We start from the raw sequence: 23,712 nt of genomic DNA, 5'->3' as shown, positions 1-23,712 counted from the left end.
CAGATTCTATAGATATTAAATGACTATCTGATGATATTATGAGCATCTTAATGCTAATAAATTTGACAAGTTAGATGAAAAAAGCAAATTCCTTGAAAGACACAGATTACCAAAGCACACTCAAAAGGAAATAAATAAGCTGAATATGCCCATATTTGTTTTAAAAATAGATTTTACAGTTATAAACTTTCCCCCCAAAAAAACTTCACTTTTAGAAAGTCCTACTACTGAGTTCTACTGAAAATTAAGGAAGAAATAACACTAATTAAACACAAATTCTTCCAAAAAGCTAAATAGGTGTTACTCTACTCCAGCCCATTAGCAAGGCTGCCATTATCCTTGCAATGATGGTTTAACATTCAGAAATCAATCAATTGGTAGCTTAGTCGGTAAAATATCTGCCTGCAGTACAGGAGATCTGAGATCCCTGGGTCAGGAAGATCCTCTGGAGAAGGAAATGGAAAACCACTCCAGTATCCTTACCTGGAAAATCCCCTGGACAGAGGAGGCTAATGGACTGAAGTCCATGGGGTCACAAAGAGTCAGGCATGATTAAGTGACTAACACTTTAACTTTCACCCATATTGAGAGACTGAGGGAAAAACTATTGTTTCAATGGATGGATGCAAAAAAAAAAAAAAAGCTTTAACCAAAATCTAACATCCATTGTTGATAAAAACTCTCAGCAAGCTAGTAATAAAAACAAACTTCATCAACTTCAGTGAGATCATGGTCAAAGAAAAAAATAATGTTACATGTTACCTCATATTTAATTATCAAAGACTGAATCTTTTTCTCCTAAGATTAGGAACAAGGGAAAGATAACTGCTTTTAGCATGTATTTTCAATATTGTACTGGTACTAGCTAGTACAATAAGACATGAAAAGGTAATAAAAAGGTTTATATATTAGAATGGAAGTACTATAAATAAATAAATAAAAAATTTTTTAAAAAAAGGGAAGGAAGAAATATATATGTCTTTTTTGAAAATTACATAACTTTGTAAAAATTGCTATATTACCTACAGAAAAAGAAAGACTAGCAAGTGAGTTTAAAGGATTTTGTAATGCGAAATCAGTATGCAACAATCTGATATATTCTGATATTCTAGCCATGGAAAATTAAATTTAAAAGTGTATATTTTTTATATCTAGCAAATATGTATTTTTTATTGAAGTACAGTTTCATTTGCAACAGTATATAAATATAAAATAAATAATTTAATAATAATTTGATAAATTTTTAAATTTAGCAATAAATTTAACAAAGGAGAGTAAGGCTTATTCAGTGAGTATTACAGAATACTGCTTAGAAAAAATTTAAGACTGAATTAAATGAAGATATATACCATGGTCATAAGTCAGAAGACTCAGTGTTCTTAAGATGTCAAAAATAATTCTTTTATAAGCTCCTAGACTTCTGAAAAAATAATATAAACCATAGTATAAATAGCATGGCAGTAGGAAATAGAATTATGAAATGGAAGGAAAATGTGATGGCAAGGAATAGGAGCTGGAAGTAACCATGAAAATATAGACCAGGGCCAGTTCGTGAAGGGCTTTGTATGCCATGCTAAGAGTTTAAGCTTTTCCTGCAGAAGCTGGAAGTCACTGACTGTTTTATCTGCTTTTAGCTTTTAATTTTCAAGTAGTTTTAGATTTATAGAAAATGTAGAAAAAGTTGCATAAATAGGGCAAATAATTTATTATATTTCTCATTCCCTTCCACTGATATCAATGTCTTACATAGCCATAATGTGATTATAAACAATAGGCAGTCAATATTAATACAGTATTACTGAATGAACCACAGACCTTACTCAAAATTCATCAGTTTTTTTAATAATATTTTTCTTTTCTAGAATTTTATTTAGGATCCCATATGGTATTTAGTTGTAATTTCTCTTTAGTTCTTCCAGTTTTTAATAGTTCCTCAGTCTTTTATTGATGGCCTTTAAAACACAGAGATGACATGATAAGACTTAATAAATAGATATACTTGTTTACATTGTGGATGATTGGAGAAAAGTTAAGTTGAAGGCTGTAAAATCATTCACACCAACTTGGAGACAGTTTTAGTAATTGAAGTGTGATGTAGATTAAACTAAGGGACTAGAGGGCTTCTCAGCCTTCAGATGGGTCAGGAAGATCGCCTAGAAGAGAGAATGACTACCCACTCCAGTCTTGCCTGGAGAATTCCATGGACAGAGGAGCTTGATGGACTACAGTCCATAGGGTTGCAATGACACAGACATGACTGAGAGACTGACACTTTCATGTTTTTTTCCAAGGGATTGGAATCAAATATTTCAAAGAAGAGAAGCATTCTGAGAAATATTTAAGATGTAGAATTAGCAGTATTGGTTAGCAAGAATTGATATAAAGGAGTATCAGGATTAAGAGAAAAAATATTGAAAAATTGAAAGTAAATATTGAAAACTGAAAGTGACTTCTGAGTTTTGGCATTGATATTCTGCAAAAATGGCAATAACTGAGAGGGCAAAGTAAAATAGCATTTATTCATTATCCATTGTCTTCCCCTCACACAAACATAAACATTGAGTTCATCATATCTTTTAACCAAGATCTTCATATTTTTGTAATACAAAATATTGCAGAATACTGAATATTCTGTCACTTGTCTTGAAAGAATCAGTTCTAAATCCAGGATGTGCCATATTATAAAAGAATAATAATTTTAATAGCTAGAATTTCTGAAAAATGGAAAAAGTTTTGAAGACAGACTTAAAACCCATAATATAATATGGATTATTGTTCTTGTCACAGTTGTGTTTACTTCACTCTTTGTTAGCTGGGATAATGCATATAAACATCAAATTTTACCTGCATCAACTAAATATAACATTATGCACTCATCTAGTTTCTTTAAATTTCATTGCTATCTTTCCTGGAGTCCTAACTTCTATCAGCTGGTGATCAGTCATAGGGTATCACATGGTGAAGATAAACTTGTCTCTTTATAAGTCTATAGGCTGCATCTCTTACCCCAATCTGAGTGAGTGGATGTCACTAAGTCATGTCCGACTCTTTGCGACCCCATGAACTATACAGTCTGTGGAATTCTCCAGGCCAGAATACTGGAGTGGGTAGCTGTTCCCTTCTCCAGCGTATCTTCCTGACCCAAGGTTCAAACCGAGGTCTCCCGTATTGCAGGAGAATTCTTTACCAACTGAGCCACCAGGAAACCCATAGGCTGTGAGAAGGCAAAATATTCCCCAAAGTCAAAAGACTGACAAATGCGATTACATAATAATCTTGTTGTTGTTGTTCAGTTAACAAGTCATGTCCAACTCCTTACAGTCCCATGGACTACAGCACGCCAGGCCTCCCTGTCCTTCACCATCTTTAGAAGTTTGCAAGTTTATTTCCATTGAATGGGTAATGCATCCATCTCATTCTGTCACCCTCTTCTCCTTCTGCTTTCAGTCTCTCCCAGTATCATGGTCTTTTCCAGTGCATTGGCTGTTCACATCAGATGGCCAAAGTATTGGAGCTTCAGCTTCGGCATCAGTCATTCCAATGTGTATTCAGGGCTGATTTCCTTTAGAATTGACTGGTTTGATCTCCTTGTATCCAAGGGACGCTCAAAAGTCTTTTCCAGCACCACAGTTCAAAACCATCAATTCTTCAGTGTTGTCTTTATGGTCCAGCTCTCACATCCATAAATGACTAATGGAATGACCATAGCCAATCTTACATCTTCTAAATTGTTCATAAATTTAAAACACAGGAAAGTAAAGAGAGATACTTTAACATATAAATAACAGATTACAGGGTGATCCTGAAAATATGTGAATCTCTGTTACAAATTAATAACAAAAAGCCAACCCATTCAAAGGTCATATTTCTTGCCTGGCCTTCTATCATCATTTTACACAACTCTCTGCCACATTCGCTCTACTCTAGCTACCTGACATTTCTTCTGCCTCTCAGATAATACATGATTTTTCTATCGTAGCATTTTTGTATATTCTGTTTCTTCTAGTTGGAAATATGTTCTTCACCCTTTTTCATTAAAGTAACCCCTTTTTACTGAATTGGTTCCTTATTTATTTTTCATATTGCACCTCCAAATTCACTTCTCCATTAAAAGTTTTTCCCAACTCACAGTCTTTTCATACTATTCATGGGGTTCTCAAGGCAAGAATACTGAGAATACTGGTTTGCCATTCCCTTCTCCAGTGGACCACATTTTGTCAGAACTCTCCACCATTACCCGTTTGTCTTGGGTGGCCGTGCATGACATGGCTCATAGTTTCATTGAGTTAGACAAGGCTGTGGTCCATGTGATCAGATTGGTTAGTTTTCTGTGATTGTGGTTTTCATTCTGTCTGCCCTCTGAAGGTCCTAGTGTGCACAAGGTTCTGTTTCTTGGGGATGGTCTTGATTCCTGCCTCCTTACAATGTCAGGAACCTCCATCCATAGTTCATAGATGGCATATTAAAAAGCAGAGACATTACTTTGCTGACAAAGGTCCACCTAGTCAAAGCTATGGTTTTTCTAATAGTCATTTATGGATGTGAGAGTCATTTATGGATGTGAGAGGCTTGTTATAGACTATAACTGTATAGGAAAACCGAATGACTTATAATAGGTGCCAGGTTAAATTTTTAGTCCATTTCAGGCTTAGATTATGAATTATAGCTAAAGGCTTGTGATGGCAACAGATGACTGAAAAAATAGGTGACTGAAAATTATTGAGTTCCTTTGATCACTGGTAATCAACCACTTTAAGCATTTATATTCTTCATTAGACAAAATTGTCTTAATGCTTTTTAATTATAATTAAATTATTTTTCCCATATTCTTTTTAAGTAGATAATTTTGATTAAATTGGACTTTATAGCACTATTTATATATATGTAGTGCTTCTATTTATATATAGCTTCTTTATTTGGAGGAATTTGTTTCAAATGATTGTATTTTTGGCAAACTACATTAATCATATGTCAATGCCATCTTTAATATGCTACTACTCTGATAGTTACTTAAAATCATGCTGACAAAGAATGCTAAATATCTGGACAGATGGAAGCTGGTTTGTGTTATTGTATACTTAAAACTATAAAAATAAAGATCAGATGCATTTTGATAGATGAAAAAGAAATAAACAATTATAAATACTATGCTTATGGTTCATTAATGAATGAAATAGAAAAAAAAGAAGTTAAACTGAAGTGCTATAGAAAGAATACAAATCTTTCTCATGTGCCATGGAAGTTTACTTTATTTTCTCACCTATAAGCACTCACTGATTATAAAATTCAATGTTGATTAATGATTTTTCAAGAAAGCTAATGTAACTTTGAAATATGTCCTGATTTCAAAAATGTTAAAACATAGAGACTGCATACATTTTAGAATTTTGGAAGTATTATATGTTGCATCTGAGCTGGAGAAACATGAAATAATTAAATCTTCTTAGTTATTGTAAATAAAAGGAAGATAAATGTCATTTTGGGGGAAATTTTTATTCTTGTTAACTCTGTATGTCTTCTTTCCCTATTCTTCATCCCCACTCACAAACTAAGAGAATTGGAAGGTTAAGGAAGTTCTGCTCCCCAGTTATGGTTATATTTTCAATAATATTATTAGGAAAAAGTAAAGTCAGCAAATATTAGATGTTCTACAACAATTACATCAAAGAACATTGCATTTACAACCCACCAGACTTAAATGTTCCAGAAAGGGTTACATATCAGAACTACTCAGATAACATAATGTGATACATGACTACCAGTAGAACCTCTGGGTGTGAACTTAGTCATCTGCATAAAACCTCTACTTGAATTCTGATGCAAGGGAGATTTTGGAAACACTATGGTGAATAGATTGGGAGATTTTTGAGAATAGAACCTGACATATACATTATCTAGTCTCCAAATATGTCCCTGGAATTTTGGTTGAAAGTTGATAAATATGTGTTGAAGAATAAGTGTGTGAGTTGAACATGCAAAAGTCTTCATGTGACTTAAAATTATTAGAAGAGTTAATATCAGGAAAATATAAATAAGTCAAAAAATATCACAGGGAATAAGTATATTCAAGAAGGATAGTGCTGTCCAAAAATATTTTACTGAGTTCTCATGGAATATTCAGTAACAGAGAATCAATTTCAAAATTCTTTATAGATATTCTTTTAATCACATTTTACTTAATAAAAAGAAGACTCAAACTGATTACTTTCAGAAATGAAAAGATAGTATACACGAACATCATTTAATTGAAATTTATACAGAGAATTAACTGCTAAATGACCAAAAAAGGTGAAAATATTGTCAATTGCTATTTGAAAGAAAGAAGAAAGAAAACAAAAAAAAAGCAAAAAAAGAAAGAAGGAAGGGGGAGACAGAAGGATGAAAGGAAGGAAAGGAAGGGAGAAGGGAGAAAGGAAAGAAATAAAAAAAAAGAAAAATGGTGTGCTTTCAGCAATTAATGCAGGCTTCAAACGTCTTTGATAGTGTTACAGTTTCAAACAGCTGGAGTCACAAAACAAGCTACTGTGCAGCATCATCTATACGTTTGAAGATGTGTGAGTTCATGCATGCATAATATAAATAAATCACAAGGCTTGAAGAAATTAGTGGGAAAACAATATGCCATTGAGAAGTCCTTGGCTTGTATTCTCATGATAAAAAAGTGGTAGATGCACATATAAACATGCTGATATTTCAAATTCTGTTCTAACATTGTATTCAGTGGACTAAAGTACACATTGTATGGAACTAAAACTCTAAACAAAGCTGTCTTCTAACAGTCAAGACATGGAATTCTTATAGCAGAAGGTACACTGTTTCACTAAACTACTTCTTGGTGTAGCACTTTATTTTTTCAAATCTCTCTTAGGCTGTCATGAATCTCTTTCTTATACTAAATTTTGTAAAGGGCCCTATGAAGGGTCGATGTCCAGAGGAAATCGGTTTTATTCTATGCTTCAGCCAACATTTCATGTAGGTTCAGTTCAGTTCAGTTCAGTCGCTCAGTCGTGTCTGACACTTTCGACCTACCCTATGGAATGCAGCACCAGGCTTCTCTGTCCATCACCAACTCCCAGAGCTTATTCAAACTCATGTCTGTCAAGTCGGTGTGATGCCATCCATCCTCTGTTGTCCCCTTCTCCTCCCACGTTCAATCTTCCACAGCATCAGTGTCTTTTCCAGTAAGTCAGTTCTTTGCATTAGGTGGCTAAGGTATTGTAGTTTCAGCTTCAGCATCAGTGCTTCCAATAAATACTTAGGACTGTTTTATTTTAGGATTGACTGGTTGAATCTCCTTGCTGTCCAAGGGGTTCTGAATTGTCTTCTCCAACAGCACAGTTCAAAAGCATCAATTTTTCAGCACTCAGCTTTCTTTATACTCCAACTCTCACATCCATACATGACTACTGGAAAAACCATAACTTTGACTAGATGGACTTTTATCAGCAAAGTAATGTCTCTGATTTTTAATATGCTGTCTAGGTTAGTCATAGCTTTTCTTCCAAGGAGCAAGGTCTTTTAATTTCATGGCCACAGTCACCATCTGCAATGATTTTGGAGTCCAGGAAAATAGTCTGTTACTGTTTCCATTGTTACCCCATCTATTAACCATGAAGTGATGGGACCAGATGCCATGATCTTAGTTTTTGAATGTTGAGTCTTAAGCTACCTTTGTCACTCTCCTCTTTCACTTGGCATTACCTCTATAAAATTTCAGCTCCAAATATTAATACTAGATACAAAAACTTTCAAAAACCTGAGAAAAGCTAAGAAGAAATAATGATATATTAAGTATACTTTCAGTCAAGCGAGTCCTACAGTGGTTCTACTAACAATGATGTGATAAAAATGTAAAACAATGGCTGGTATTTCTTTACATTTTTATATCAGATTGTAATTTACAAAATGTTTTCATACTCATTTTATCATTCTATCAACATGATTAGATTGAAAAAAATTCTTCTCCTCATTTATTGACACCAAATTGTGTTTTATTCTTACATTTTCAGTAAATAGTGGAGACACAGCTGGAATCTGGATATTATGATATGTACTTTATAACCTTTGAATTACGTATTTTCATAGCCTCCTATCTTATTGATATAAAAATTGACATTAGTCTCTTCCCTTTTTAATGTCAGTTTAATAATTCTGCTATGAACAGTAAATGTTTTTCTGGAACTCTCTTGTTTATTCGATGCTCCAACGGATATTGGCAATTTCATCTCTGGTTGTTCTGCCTTTTCTAAATACAGCTTGAAAAAATAAATACATAAATAAATACAGCTCGAACATCTGGAAGTTCACGGTTCATGTACTGTTGAAGTCTGGCTTGGAAAATTTTGAGTATTACTTTGATAGCATGTGAAATGAGTACAATTGTGCAGTAGTTTGAATCTTCTTTGGCATTGCCTTTTTGTGAGATTACAATGAAAACTGACCTTTTCCAGTCCTGTGGCCACTGCTGACTTTTCCAGATTTGCTGGCATATTGAGTGCAGCACTTTCACAGCATCATCTTTTAGGATTTAAAATAGCGCAACTGGAATTCCATCATGTCCACTACCTTTGTTTGTAGTGATGCTTCCTAAGGCCTGCTTCCGTTGGCATTCCAGGATGTCTGGCTCTAGTGAGTAATCACACCATTGTGATTATCTGGGTCATGAAGATCTTTTTTGTATAGTTCTGTGTATTCTTGCCATCTCTTCTTAATATCTTCTGCTTCTTTTAGGTCCATACCATTTCTGTCCTTTATTGTGCCCATGTTTGCATGAAATGTTCCTTTGTTATCTCTAATTTTCTTGAAGTGATTGCTAGTCTTTTCCATTCTGATGTTTCCTTCTATTTCTTTGCATTGATGAGTGAGGAAGGCTTTCTTATCTCTCATTGCTTTCTTTGCCATTGCACATTCAGATGGGTATATCTTTCCCTTTTCTCCTTTGCCTTTAGTTCTCTTCTCTTCTCAGGTATTTATAAGGCCTCCTCAGACAACCATTTTGCCTTTTTGCATTTCTTTTTCTTGGGGATGGTCTTTATCACTGCCTCCTATGCAATTTCATAAACCTCCATCCATAGTTCCTCAGGCACTCTATCAGATCTTATCCCTTGAATCTATTTGTCACTTCCACTGAATAATTGTAAGGCATTTGATTTGGGTCATACCTGGATAGTCTAGTGGTTTCCCCATCTTTCTTCAATTTAAGTCTGAATTTGGCAATAAGGAGTTCATGATCTGAGCCACAGGCAGTTCCCAGTCTTGTTTTTGCTGACTGTAGAGAGCTTCTCCATCTTTGGCTGTAAGGAATAAAATCAATCTGATTTCGGTATTGACCATCTAGTGATGTCTATGTGTAGTCTTCTCTTGTGTTTTTGGAAGAGAGTGTCTGCTATGACTATTGCATTCTCTCGGCAAAACTCTGTTAGCCTTTGACCTGCTTTTGTTTTCTACTCCAAGGCCAAATTTGCCTGTTGCTCCAGGTATTGTTGACTTCCTACTTTTACATTCCATTCTCCTATAATGAAAACAACATCTTTTGTGTGTATTAGTTCTAGAAGGTCTCATAGGTCTTCATAGAACCGTTCAACTTCTGCTACTTCTGCATTACTGGTCAGGGCATAGACTTGGATTACTGTGCTATTGAATGGTTTGCCTTGGAAATGAAGAGAGATCATTCTGTCGTTTTTGAGATTGCATCCAAGTACTGCATTTTGCACTCTTGTTGGCTATGATGGCTACTCCATTTCTTCTAAGGGATTCTTGCCCACAGTAGTAGATATAATGGTCATCTAAGTTAAATTCACCCATTCCAGTCCATTTTAGTTCATGATTCCTAAAATGTTGACATTCACTCTTGCCATCTCCTGTTTGACCACTTCCAATTTGCCTTAATTAATGGATCTAACATTCCAGGTTCCTATGCAATATTTCTCTTTACAGCATCAGACACTAATTCTATCACCAGTCACATCCACAACTGGGTGTTGTTTTTTCTTTGGCTCTGTCTCTTCATTCTTTCTGGAGTTATTTCTCCACTGATCTCCAGTAACATCCTGGGTACCTACCAGCCTGGGAAATTCATCTTTTAGTGTCATATCTTTTTGCCTTTACATACTGTTCATGGGGTTCTCAAGGTAAGAATACTGAAGTGGTTTACCACTCCCTTTTCTGGTGGACCACGTTTTGTCAGAACTCTCTATCTTGTCCCATCAATCTTGGGTGGTCCTACACGGCATGATTCATAATTTCATTGAGTTAGACAAGGATGTACTATCAGTAAAATGGGGGAAAATGGGCATCTTATATAGTTCTACAGGTTGCCTTGCATACCTATTCTACATTTCCGTCTGGGGCTGTGCTTTGGGTCAGTGAGTTGCAATTCATTTTAAATGTGTGGGCTCTTTTTTTCTTCTCTATAGTTGGACTACTGCTTTCTACAAATCTGACAGCAGACACTCTCCAGTAGAGGGTTCCCCAGTGGACAGCTCCATCTGTATTTTCTTTGCCATGAAAAATGTTAAGTTTGTAAATATACTTTGCTTGGTATGATGGAAAGGATATTGAACAATGAGTTAGAGACTTGCTTCTCTTTTTTTAGGGTGAGTGTTTGTGTCCTTTACAACTGTAAATCATCAAAGGCTGGGGGCAGTAAGAGGAGTGCATGTCTATTACTTTCAGGCTATGCTTACTCCTTGGAAGGAAAGTTATGAGCAACCTAGATAGTATATTCAAAAGCAGAGACATTACTTTGCCAACAAAGGTCCTTCTAGTCAAGGCTATGGTTTTTCCAGTGGTCATGTATGGATGTGAGAGTTGGACTGTGAAGAAAGCTGAGCACTGAAGAATTGATGCTTTTGAACTGTGGTGTTGGAGAAGACTCTTGAGAGTCCCTTGGACTGCAAGGAGATCCAACCAGTCCATTCTAAAGGAGATTAGTCCTGGGTGTTCATTGGAAGGACTGATGTTAAAGCTGAAACTCTAATACTTTGGCCACCTCATGCGAAGAGTCGACTCATTAGAAAAGACCCTGATTCTGGGAGGGATTGGGGGCAAGAGGAGAGAGAGACGACAGAGGATGAGATGGCGGGATGACATCACCCACTCGATGGACATGAGTTTGAGTGAACTCCGGGAGATGGTGATGAACAGGGAGGCCTGGCATGCTGCGATTCATGGGGTCACAAAGAGTCAGACACGACTGAGGGACTGAACTGAACTGAACTATGCTCCTAGTCTCTTTCTATGAGGAAGCTAACACGACGATTTTGGTGCTCTTCTTGAGTCCCCGAATCCTCCAAATAGTGTTCTAGGATGTGAACATAGCAGCCAGTCATGGTTGGCATAAAAGTTAAAGCTGATTTTCCATCCTGGAACACATGACCTCTAAATTACCTTTCAAATCAAATATTGTATGGTTTTCTGATTACAAATTTTGATTATTCCTATTTTGATTTTATGGGCTTCCCATGTGGTGCAGCATTAAATCTTCCTGCCAGTGCAAGAGAAACCAGAGACGTGGGTTCAATCCCTGGTTTGGAAGGATCCCCTAGAGTAGGAAATTGCAAACTGCTCCAGTATTCTTGCCTGGAAATCATGGATAGAAGAGCCTGGCAGGCTAGAGTCCATAGGGTTGCAAATAATCAGACAGTACTGAGCAACTAAGCACAGCACATTTTGATTTTATAGGGATAATTTAGTGTTTCTTGTTAGTATGTGTAGCAGTATGGATAACAATAAATAGTAGATAATCTAAAATTAACACATTTGCTTAAAAAACTTTTTATTATGTGCTTGGTTTTTGTGTTCTTACTAACAGCAGTTCATAGAAGTAACATAGTTGATAGGTGGAAACACAAATTATATATTAAAGCAAATTTATCTGCTAAAGAGTAATTAATATATGAGTCTTCAGAGTTTATCTTTCTAAATTTGAAGATTATAATAGATGATTTTCATGTATTGTAATACGTGACAGAATATAATACTGAAACTGATTTTTTTTTCTTCTTGAACCTCTGTTTAAAATGTCTGTGATAAACTTATATAAAATATCACATTTATTTGATCACTTTAAATTACTGTAATCTAAGGATTGAATTTAGCTGTATATACCTGAGGCACTTTTATTTATCTTGATGTTAAATATAAGACAGCCAATTTTTTAAACAAAATCTTTCTTAAAAAGTGAATTTCTACTTGCTTATGTAAATAAGCAATGGTTGTGTTTACCTCAATAATGAAACAAAGTGTTTTTTAAATTTAATTCATTATTAAATTTGTTTCATTCATGATTCAGTATTTTTGCATAAATTCATTGAAAATACAACTGAAAGTCTTTATTGCTTCCTATAAATATTGAATTTATGAACATGAATAGGCTCTATGTGTGATTTTACTGAAACTTCACCTGCAACCTTTGATGATCTAAGAATCATTTATCCATTATGCTATCCTTCACATTTATTTGAAATCATATAACCTCTCTCATGCTTGAAAATTTTGTCCCTAATAATTATTAATTTACTTGGTATGTGTTGTTTGCCTTAACACTAATCATAACGTATTTATTTGATATTTATATGTGTGTCACTAGCATAGTACCTCTAAACTTCCATTTGTCAGCTTTCACTAACTGGCCAATTTATTTATTTATTTTTAAATTTATTTATTTATTTTAATTGGAGGCTAATTACTTTACAGTGTAGTGGTTTTGCTATACACTGACATGAATCAACCACAAGTGTACACGTGTCCTCCATCGCAAAACCCTACCCCATCTCCCTTCCCATCGCATCCTTTGGGTTGTCCCAGTGCACTGGCTATGAGTGCCCTATTTCATGCATCAAACTTGGACTGGTCATCTATTTCACATATGGTAATATACATGTTTCAAAGCTATTCTCTCAAATCTTCCCACCCTCGCCTTCTCCCACAGAGTCCAAAAGTCTGTTCTTTACATCTGTGTCTCTTTTGCTGTCTCACATATTGGGTCACCATTACCAATTTTCTAAATTCCATATATATGCATTAATATACTGTATTGGTGTTTTTCTTTCTGACTTACTTCACTCTGTATAGTAGGCTCCAGTTTCATCCACCTAATTAGAACTGATTCAAATGCATTCTTTTAAATAGCTGAGTAATATTCCATTATGTGTATGTACCACACTTTCTTATCCATTTGTCTGCTGATGGACATCTAGATTGCTTCCATGACCTAGCTATTGTAAACTATGGTGCGATGAACACTGGGGTACACGTGTCTCTTTCAATTCTGGTCTCCTCAGTGTCTATGCCCAGTGTAGGGTTGCTGGGTTGTATGGCATTTCTATTTTCAGTTTTTTAAGGAATGTCCACACTCTTCTCCATAGTGGGTATACTAGTTTGTATTCCCACCAAAAGTGTAAGAGGGTTCCCTTTTCTCCACACGCTCTCCAGCATTTATTGTTTGTAGACTTTTGAATAGCAGCCATTCTGACTGGCATGGGATGGTACCTCATTGTGGTTTTGATTTGCATTTCTGATGATGAGTGATATTGAGCATCTTTTCATGTGTTTGTTAACCATCTGTATGCATTCTTTGGAAAATGTCTGTTTAGTTCTTTGGCCCATTTTTTGATTGGGTCATTTATTTTTCTGATATAGAGCTTCATGAGTTGCTTATATATTTTTGAGATTAATTTTTTGTCAGTTTTGAGATTAAATTTTTGTCAGTTTTGGCATTTGCTATTATTTTTGTCCCATTCTGAAGGCTGTCTTTTCACCTTGCTTATAGTTTCCTTCATTGTGCAAAAGCTTTTAAGTTTAATTAGGTCCCATTTGTTTATTTTTGCTTTTATTTCCATTACTCTGAGAGGTGGGTCATAGAGGATCCTGCTTTGATTTATGTCAGAGAGTGTTTTGCCTGCGTTTTCCTCTAGGAGTTTTATAGTTTCTGGTCTTACATTTAGATCTTCAATCCATTTTTAGTTTATTTTTGTGTATGGTGTTAGAAAGTGTTCTAGTTTCATTCTTTTACAAGTGGTTGACCAGTTTTCCCAGCACCACTTGTTAAAGACATTGTCTTTTCTCCATTGTACATTTTTGCCTCTTTTATCAAAGATAAGGTGTCCATAGGTATTGAGGTCCTTTAATGGACGGGAACCTAGTGGTCTGGAGTCGATGATAAGAAAGTGAAAGAGAGAGAGAAAGAGGCTGATATTCCTTGGTTTACACAGAAAACCAATAAAGCCCTTGACACGGGGGTTGCACTGCTTCACGTAGGCACAGGGTGCCCTCTCACGAGGGTCTTGCAAGCCCGGGCAAGAAAGTGAGCTCAGCAGCTTCTCTCTCTGAGAGAGAGAGAAAGAGAGAAACAGAGAGAGAAAGAGAAAGACACGGAGACCCAAGCTCGGATGGAACAAGGGTGTTTTATTCAACATAGTGTGGGTATATATACTGTCTTACAAGGTAGCTTTGTTCAGCAAAGATAAAGATCAAAAGTCCAGGCTTACAAATTACCAAGGAAACACAAGACAATTCATATCAAGGAGAGAAGGTTGTAAATAATCACTTTTACCTTATGGTTCATAACAAAGAAGAGGGCTGTAAATAGTTACTTATCACCATATGGAAAAACTAACGAAGGACATGCATGCATTCCTCAGCCCCGTGAGTGGTTTGCCACTCCTCTTAATTCCTGAATATTCAAGAATTAATAAGGAACAGAGGATTCACGACAGATCCAGAACAGCACACAGGAAGCCTCCTGTTAAATGCTTCCTGACACAGAGGTTGTGGATTTATCTATTTTGTTAATAGATTATCTATTTTTTATGTTTTGATAAATAGAAAATTTGTCTATTTTCTATTTTGTTCCATTGACCTATATTTCTGTCTCTGTGCCAGTGCCATACTGTCTTGATGACTGTAGCTTTGTAGTATAGTCTGAAGTCTGGAAGGTTGATCCCTCCAGTTCCATTCTTCTTTCTCAAGATTGCTTTGATCTTCGATGTGTTTTGTATTTCTTTACAAATTGTGAAATTATATGTCTAGTTCTGTGAAAAGTAGCTTGAAAGGGGTAGTATTGAATCTATAGTTTGTTTTGGGTAGTATACTCATTTTCACTATATTGATTCTTGTAATTCATGAACATTGTATATTTCCATCTATTTGTGTCATCTTTGATTTCTTTCATCTGTGTTTTATAGTTTTCTGTATATAAGTCCTTTGTTTCTTTAGGTAGATTTGTTCCTAAGTACTTTATTCTTTTTGTCACAATGGTGAATGAGCTTTTCCTTAATTTTTCTTGTTGTTTTCTCATTGTTAGTGTATAGGAATGCAAGGGATTTCTGTATATTAATTTTATGTCCTGCAACTTTACTATGTTCATTGATTAGCTCTAGTAACTTTCTGGTGCAGTCTTTAGCATTTTCTATGTAGAGGATCATGTCATCTGCAAACAGTGAGAGTTTTACTTCTTCTTTTCTAATTTGGATTCCTTTTATTTCTTTTTCTTCTCTGATTGCTGTGGCTAAAACTTCCAAAGCTATGTTGAATAGTAGTGGTGATAGTGGGCACCCTTGTCTTGTTTCTGACTTGAGGGGAAATGCTTTCAATTTTTCATCATTGAGGATAATGTTTGCTGTGGGCTTATCATATATGGCTTTTATTATGTTGAGGTATGTTCCTTCTATGCCTGCTTTCTGCAGGGTTTTTATCATATATGGATGTTGAATTTTGTCAAAGGCTTTATCTGCATCTGTTGAGATAATCATATGGTTTTTATCTTTCAATTTGTTAATGTGGTATATCACATTAATTAATTTGCAAATATTGACGAATCCTTGTATCCCTGGGTTGAAGCCCACTTGGTCATGATATATGACCTTTTTAATATGTTGTTGGATTCTGTTTGCTAGAATTTTGTTAAGGATTTTTGCATCTCTGTTCATCAGTGATATTGGCCTGTAGTTTTATTTATTTATTTTTTGTGGCATCTTTGTCTGGTTTTGGTATTACAGTGATGCTAGCCTCATAGAATGAGTTTGGTAGTTTACCTCCCTCTGCAATTTTCTGGAAGAGTTTGAGTACGATAGGTGTTAATTCTCTAAATTTCTGGTAGAATTCACCTGTGAAGCCACCTGGTCCTGGGCTTTTGTTTGTTGGAAGATTTTTGATTACAGCTTTGATTTCTGTGCTTGTGATGAGTCTGTTAAGATTTTCTGTTTCTGGTTCAGTTTTGGCAGTTTATACTTTTCAAGGAATCTATCTATCTCTTCCAATTTGTCCACTTTTATGGCATATAGTTGCTAATAGTAGTCTCTTATGATCCTTTGTATTTCTGTGTTGTCTGCTGTGACTTCTCCATTTTCATTTCTAATTTTTTATTTGATTCTTCTCCCTTTTTTTCTTGATGAGTCTGGCTAATGGTTTGTCTAATTTATTTATCTTATCAAAGAACTAGGTTTTAGTTTTGTTGATTTTTGCTATAGTGTCCTTTGTTCCTTTTCACTTATTTCTGCTCTAATTTTTATGATTTCTTTCCTTCTATTAACCCTAGGGTTCTTCATTTCTTCTTTTTCTAGTTGTTTTAGGAGTAAAGTTAGGTTATTTGTTTGATTTTTTTATCTTCTCTCTTGAAGTTAAACTTCTGTTGGTATGAGCCTTTCACTTAGTACTGCTTTTACTGAATCCCATAGGTTTTGGGTTGTCCTGTTTTCATCTTCATTTGTTTCTATGAATATTTTGATTTACTTTTTGATTTCTTCCATGGTTTCTTGGTTATTCAGAAATTTGTTGTTTAGCCTCCATATGTTTGTATTTTAATAGTTTGTTTCCTGTAGTTGTCATCTAATCTTACCACATTGTGATCAGAAAAGATGCTTGAAATGATTTCATTTTTTTGAATTTACCAAGGCTAGATTTATGACCCAGGATGTGATCTATCCTGGAGAATGTTCTGTGTGCATTTGAGAAATAGGTGAAATTCATTGTTTTGGGGTGAAATGTCCGATAGATATCAATTAGGTCTACTGATCCATTGTATCATTTAAAGTCTGTGTTTCCTTGCTAATTTTCTGTTTGGTTGATCTATCCCTAGGTGTGAGTGGGGTATTAAAGTCCCCAGTATTATTGTGTTACTGTTAATTTCCCCTTTCATACTTGTTAGCATTTGCCTTATGTATTGAGGTGCTCCTATGTTGGGTGCATATTTTTTTACAATTGTTACATGTTCTTGGATTGATCCTTTGACCATTAAGTAGTGTCTTCTTTGTCTCTTTTCACAGTCTTTATTTCAGTCTATTTTATCTGATATGAGTATTGCTACTCCTGTTTTCTTTTGGTCTCCATTTGCATGAAATATCTTTTTTCCAGCCCTTCACTTTCAGTCTGTATGTGTCCCTTGGTTTGAGGTAGGTCTCTTGTAGACAGCGTATATAGCAGTCTTGTTTTTTGTATCCATTCAGCCAGTCTTTGTCTTTTGGTTAGGGCATTCGACCCATTTACATTTAAGGTAATTATTGATCATTATGATCCCATTTCCATTTACTTTGTTGTTTGGATTTGAAACAAACTTCTGTGTTTCCTGTCTAGAGAAGGTCTTTTAACATTTGTTGGAGAGCTGGTTTGGTGGTGCTGAATTCTCTCAGCTTTTGCTTGTCTGTAAAGTTTTTGAATTCTTTATATTTGAATGAGATCCTTGCTGGGTATAGTAATCTGGGTTGCAGGTTTTTCTCTTTCATCACTTTAAGTATGTCCTGCCATTCCCTTCTGGCCTGAAGAGTTTCTATTGAAGGATCAGCTGTTATCCTTATGGGGATCCCCTCATGTGCTATTTGTTGCTTTTCCCTTGCTGCTCTTTGAGTTTGATCTTCATTAGTTTGATTAATATGTGTCTTGGGGTGTTTTGCCTTGGCTTCATCCTGTTTGGGCCTCCCTGGGTTTGTTGGACTTGGGTGGCTATTTCCTTCCCCATTTTAGGGAAGTTTTCAACTATTATCTCCTCAAGTATTTTCTCATGTCCCCCCCCCTTTTTTTTTGTCTTCTTCTGGTACTCCTATGATTCAAATGTTGGGGCATTTGACATTGTCCCAGAGGTCTCTGAGGTTGTACTTATTTCTTTTAATATTTTTTTTCCTTTTTTCCACTCTGCTTCATTTATTTCCACCATTCTATCTTCCACCTCACTTATCCTATCTTCTGCTTCAGTATTCTACTGTTGGCTCCCTCCAGAGTGCTTTTGATCTCAGTTATTTCATTATTCATTATTGATCAACTCTTCTTTTTTTCTTCTGGGTCCTTGTTAAACATTTCTTTCATCTTCTCAATACTTATCGCTAGTTTATTTATCTGTAAGTCCATTTGTTTTCAAGATTTGGGATCATCTTTACTATCATTATTCTGAATTCTCTTTCAGGTAGACTCCCTATCTCCTCCTCTTTTGCTTAGTTTGGTGGGCATTTGTAATGTTCCTTTACCTTCTGAATATTTCTCTGCCTTTTCATTTTGTTTAGATTGCTGTGTTGGGGTGCCCTTTCTGTAGGCTGGAAGTTTGTGGTTCCTCTTTATTGTGGAGCCTGCTGCCTGTGGGTGGGGTAGGATGAGTGGCTTGCCACGGTTTCTTGATTAGGGGAGTTTGTGTGTGTGTTCTGGTGGGTGGAGCTGGATCTCTTCTCTCTGAAGCGCAGTAAAGTGTCCAGTAGTGAGTTTTGGGGTATCTATGGGTTTGGCTGGCTTTGGGCAGCCTGTCTTTTAATGCTCAGGGGTGTGTTCCTGCTTTGCTGGAGAATTAGCATGGTATTTCTTGCTCTAGAATTTATTGGCTCTTGGGTGGAGCTTGGTTTCAGTGTAGGTATGGAGGCTTTTGGGTGAGCTCTTGTCTATTAATGTTCCCTACAATCAAGAGTTCTCTGATGTTCTCAAGTTTTGGAGTTAAGCCTCCTATTTCTGGCTTTCAGTCTCATTCTTTTAGTAGCCTCAAGACTTTTCCATCCATACATCACAGATAACAAAACATCTAGGTTAATGGTAAAACAGTTCTCCCCAGCAAGGGACACCCAGAGAGGTTCATAGATTTACATGGAGAAGAGAAGAGGGAGGAGGGAGATAGAGGTGACGAGGAGGAGAAGAGAGGGAATCAAAAGGGGAGAGACCAATCTAGCCAGTAATCAGTTCCCTAAGTGTTCTCCATAGTCTGGAACACTCAGAGAGATTCACAGAGTTAAGCAGAGAAGAGAAGGGGGAGGGAGGAGATTGAGATGACCTGGTGGAGAAAAGGGAGAGTCAAAAGGGGAGAGAGCAATCAAGCCAGTAATCACACCCTCCTTTTGAAGAGAATGGGCTGCCTTTCTGGGTGCCTGGTGTCCCCCACCAGCATTCAGAAGTTGTTTTGTGGAAGTTACCCAGATTTCAAATGAGCTCTTGATGAATTTGTGTGGGATAAAGTGGTCTTCCCATTCTATTCCTCTGCCATCTGGGGACCACTCCCCAACTGGCCAATTTATTTCATGGAGGTACTTATCATCTAACTTTTCCTTTGAATTTTTTCAATTATGTAAAAAATTAAAGTCAGAATCCTGAGAATGTTATATCTAGAATGCATCCAATCTAGAATAAATACTTGAACAATTATGATGTCTTACCTTCTCCAGTGGAATTAATTTTTCCTGATTCTTTCTATATTTACTTTTGATTTTTAAATTCTTGACTTCAAAAATTGGCATTCTGAAATATCACTTCTGAACTCTTTTTTTCTATATATGCTATGTCTTTATGTTTATTTATAATTTATATTTGTTCTCATTTCAAATATGTTTTGAAGTAAGAGTATATGCATGCACACAGTAGTTAAAATGAAGCTAGAACAGATCATAAGCCATGTAGTAAAAATTAGAAATTTTTCAGCTAGAAACCAGAATGAGAGTTTCTGAAATGCATTTTTTTATTTGACTATGACTTTTCTGCAAACAAGGAAAAAAACAAAAACATTTTCATTTCCCAAGTTTAATATGAAAGCCCAATGTCATCAAAGTTTTGGGTATTAAAATGACTCTCTTCTCTGTGGCCAGAAGTACCGTCCTCAAACTCTTCATCTCCCCCTTCATTTATTTACCAGTTTGCATATTATCTCCTTTTGTAAAACCTTGTATTGCATATTCAATAAAGAATTACCTTTACTTTGAATTATACATTGATAATTATATACTGTCACTTAGAGAAGCAAATGGCAAACCACTCCAGTATTCTTGCCTGGAAAATCCCATGGAGACAGGAGCCTGGAGGGCTACAGCCCATGGGATTGCAAGAGTTGGACACAACTTAATGACCAAACCACATAGCTGTCACTAATTGGATGCCTATCACGTGAAAGGCAAATATCAGGCACTGAATTATCTCTGACCTTCACAATAATCCTGAAGGATTCCTGCTTAAATGTCTTCTTTATAGATGATTGAAGTGAAACTAAGAATAGCTAAGAAATTTGCGTGAAGTCAGATAGCTGTTAATAATTAAGATAGAATTCTTGATCTGAATCCCAATAGCAGTTTGTAATTGAAAGATATCCACATGTAGAATGTTCTTTTAAATATATATGTGTATATATATATATATATATATATAATAGTTGTAAAATAACTGTGTAACCTTTATTTACTGTTCTTTGTAAAAGAGAAAGCATATGAAACCTATATTGACATTTGAATATTACTGTACTTCCTTACAGCCTGTGAACTTATGAATCAAGGGATCTTGGCCCTGGTCAGCTCCATTGGCTGCACATCAGCGGGATCCCTCCAATCTTTGGCAGATGCCATGCATATCCCCCACCTCTTCATTCAGCGCTCCACAGCTGGGACCCCAAGGAGTGGCTGTGGACTCACCCGGAGCAACAGGAATGATGACTACACTCTTTCTGTTCGGCCACCTGTCTACTTAAATGACGTCATCCTGAGAGTGGTCACAGAATATGCCTGGCAGAAGTTCATTATATTCTATGATAGCGAATATGGTAAGTGTTTGTTACTTGAATGAGTTTTGTAAGCTGGTATTTATATGGCAGTTAATTTTGTTGAATCTTGAAAAACTTGAAGAAGTTATTATTTTTTGTGGTTTTCATGTCCTGGCATGTTCTTACAAATCAGGCAACAATGACAAAAAAGTTTGTTAAGACCTCAGGTTCAATCTTTTGCGTATATTTTGATTTTTCAAATAATAGGAAGTTATTGAAAACAATGCTGTATTTTTTCCTCTTTCAAAAGCATTTATACCTAAATATAACAATAAAAGAATAATTTTTGACAGATCCTAGAACACTTAAAAATATTACATATTTCTATTTTTCAGTTAAAATATCTGAAGTATTTTTCTTATGCTCTTGTATACACTTTAGAATCTACTTAGTACTTAACACTTTGAGGGTCATTGAAATTATAATGCCTCATATTTATCCTAGCATATTGTCTCCAATGTGAACTCTCACAAAAATACTGACTAGTATAAAGATACTCAATTTATTTAACTTTGCAAGGTAAAACACAAGGCATTTTACTTGTATTATTTTACTATATCTTAAGAAGATACTGTGTCTCAATATTTTTACTTGTGCTACATTAACAAAAGTAAGCAAAAATAGGGCTTCCCAGGTGTAAAGAACTTTCCTGCCAGTGCCAGAGACATAAGAGACTGCGGTTTGATCCCTGAGTCAGGAAGATCCCCTGGAGGAGGGCATGGCAAGCCACTCCAGTGTTCTTGCCTGGAGAATCCCAGAGGAACCTGGCAGGCTACCATCCATAGCATCAAAAAGTAGCTATTTCATGACTGAAGTAGCTTAGCACGCATTTAATAATAAATAAAGAAATAATGTTATTTTTGTTTAAACACTTTTTTCCCAAATTAAAATCTATCTGTTTTCTATCTGACTAATCCCAGAGATTTTCAAATATAGTATCTTTCTTATTTTTGTCATTAGGAAGAGAGGAAAGACAGTAGAGATTGATAGGTTCAAATGAGAGGAAACAAACAGATTTTGATAAGGGATATATATTGTGAAACATGTGCTTCCTTAGAAATTTGCCTTAAGAAGGAGACAGAAAAAAAAAATTCCTTTCAGTGTGGATGGGCCTGGTTTTTACATTTTTATTTTAAAACGTTAAGATTTATGATCTAAAGAGCAACTTATTTTCATTGCAAACAAAAAACTGTTTCAAAATGAGGGTTTTCTTACCCTAATCTGCTCAGCATTTTGAACATAGAGAACAGTTACACAAAAGTTGCCAGAAAGTGACATCAATAGAACCAAGCACAAACAGGTTGGCAGAAAGCTGGAAAGCAGCAAATAAGAGCTCCTGTGGACTCCTAGGGAGGGAATGCAAGTGGCAGCTACATTAGCCCTAAATATTCAAAGGTCACATGGGGTTTGGGCAGCTGAGTTCCATTAAACTTGATGGGTAGACTTCAGCCAAAAGTCTGTGACAGTCTCTAAAAGCACAGTCCTTTGTCCCCAGGACGGAAATGCTTATTTTGTTGTTTAATTCGTATTACTTAGGGGTCACAGAACGAAGACCAAGAGACTAAAATGAATAAAGTAAACAAAAAGGAAATAAAAATAATTGCCTCATCAGTAAAAGTAAAGATGGAACACAAATCTGATAGTCACTAGTAGAATTATTTAGTGAACATAGTAAACTCTAACTCTACTGTCAACATACTGAGTATCCCTATGTCAATTTTTTCTAGTCAGATTATCTATGGATATATAACCACAAATGGTATTCTCATGACCTCTACTCAAACATAATTTGAAATAATGAATTTTTAAATTGCAAATCTTTATTTAAGAGGAGAAAACACTGCTTAGTTAGTCCTATCAAAGTAGTCTGTAAAATAAAGAACAGAAAATAACTTTTGATGATGTTTCTACAAATTAAAATGAGAATTTTACTGTATGATTACAAATATCCATGAGAAAAGAAAATTCCTTGTTATCTTATTCCCAAGTCTTACATGGATTACACTTAGGGAATTCTTATAAAAGAAGACATTTTGATTACTGATAAGTAATTTTTTAAATGTACAATAAATTCATGGTCACACACTCCTTTCCATACATTTGAATTTCCCCATTCTCTTTTCTTTTGCTTTCCTTTGAATAAATAAGATGTATTGTATTCTCTGTTAGAAGCAGTGTTTGTTTTAGGAATAACGAGAACATTTTCCTTTACTCTGATGATAAACTTTATTTTAACTTATTTAATTTAATAATTCATGAAAAAATATCCTGATTGTACTTTTAAAATCATTTCCAGTAATACTTTCCTTCAATGAAAGAAAAATTTTCTTTGATACTTACAATAAATCTTGCTAGTAAAGAACTGGGCTAGAATCCAAAATAAACATCAAGCTAACCAAATATCTTGTATCTTGAAGAGGGCTAATGTATTTACATATACATTCATCATAGTCCTCATTTTAAGTTCAAACATTAGAATTATACTTGACTTTTATCTTGGTTATCAGGAGTTACTTTCATTAAGGAATGGATTAAGCAACCTTCCATTCCATGAATGAAATCAGGCAACCTGCTGAAGCCAAATGTTATTGAAGATGTATTTTGCTTAGAAAAATATACTTAAAGAAAAAGATTAGGCTTCTTATCCAGTTTATTAGAGGAACACTTTTTTCAAAAGCAGTTAATTATGATTATGAGCTTAAATTATGATTTAAGTTGGCCTAAAG

General features: G+C 35.3%; 1 protein-coding gene across 1 annotated transcript in view; it reads left to right on the top strand.

Annotated features, from left to right (window-relative positions):
- Positions 1-23,712, top strand: part of GRID2 (glutamate ionotropic receptor delta type subunit 2) — a 1,630,498-nt gene that overhangs the window by 848,255 nt on the left and 758,531 nt on the right. The window contains exon 3 of the mRNA XM_018049306.1: positions 20,702-20,986. Coding sequence (XP_017904795.1) covers positions 20,702-20,986 — 285 coding nt within the window. The remainder of the gene's footprint in view (positions 1-20,701; positions 20,987-23,712) is intronic.

The sequence above is a fragment of the Capra hircus genome, chromosome 6, assembly GCF_001704415.2.
Source record: "Capra hircus breed San Clemente chromosome 6, ASM170441v1, whole genome shotgun sequence".
NCBI lineage: Eukaryota > Metazoa > Chordata > Mammalia > Artiodactyla > Bovidae > Capra > Capra hircus.
Note: the sequence above shows the minus strand (reverse complement) of the source record. Positions and strands in the feature narration are given on the sequence as shown.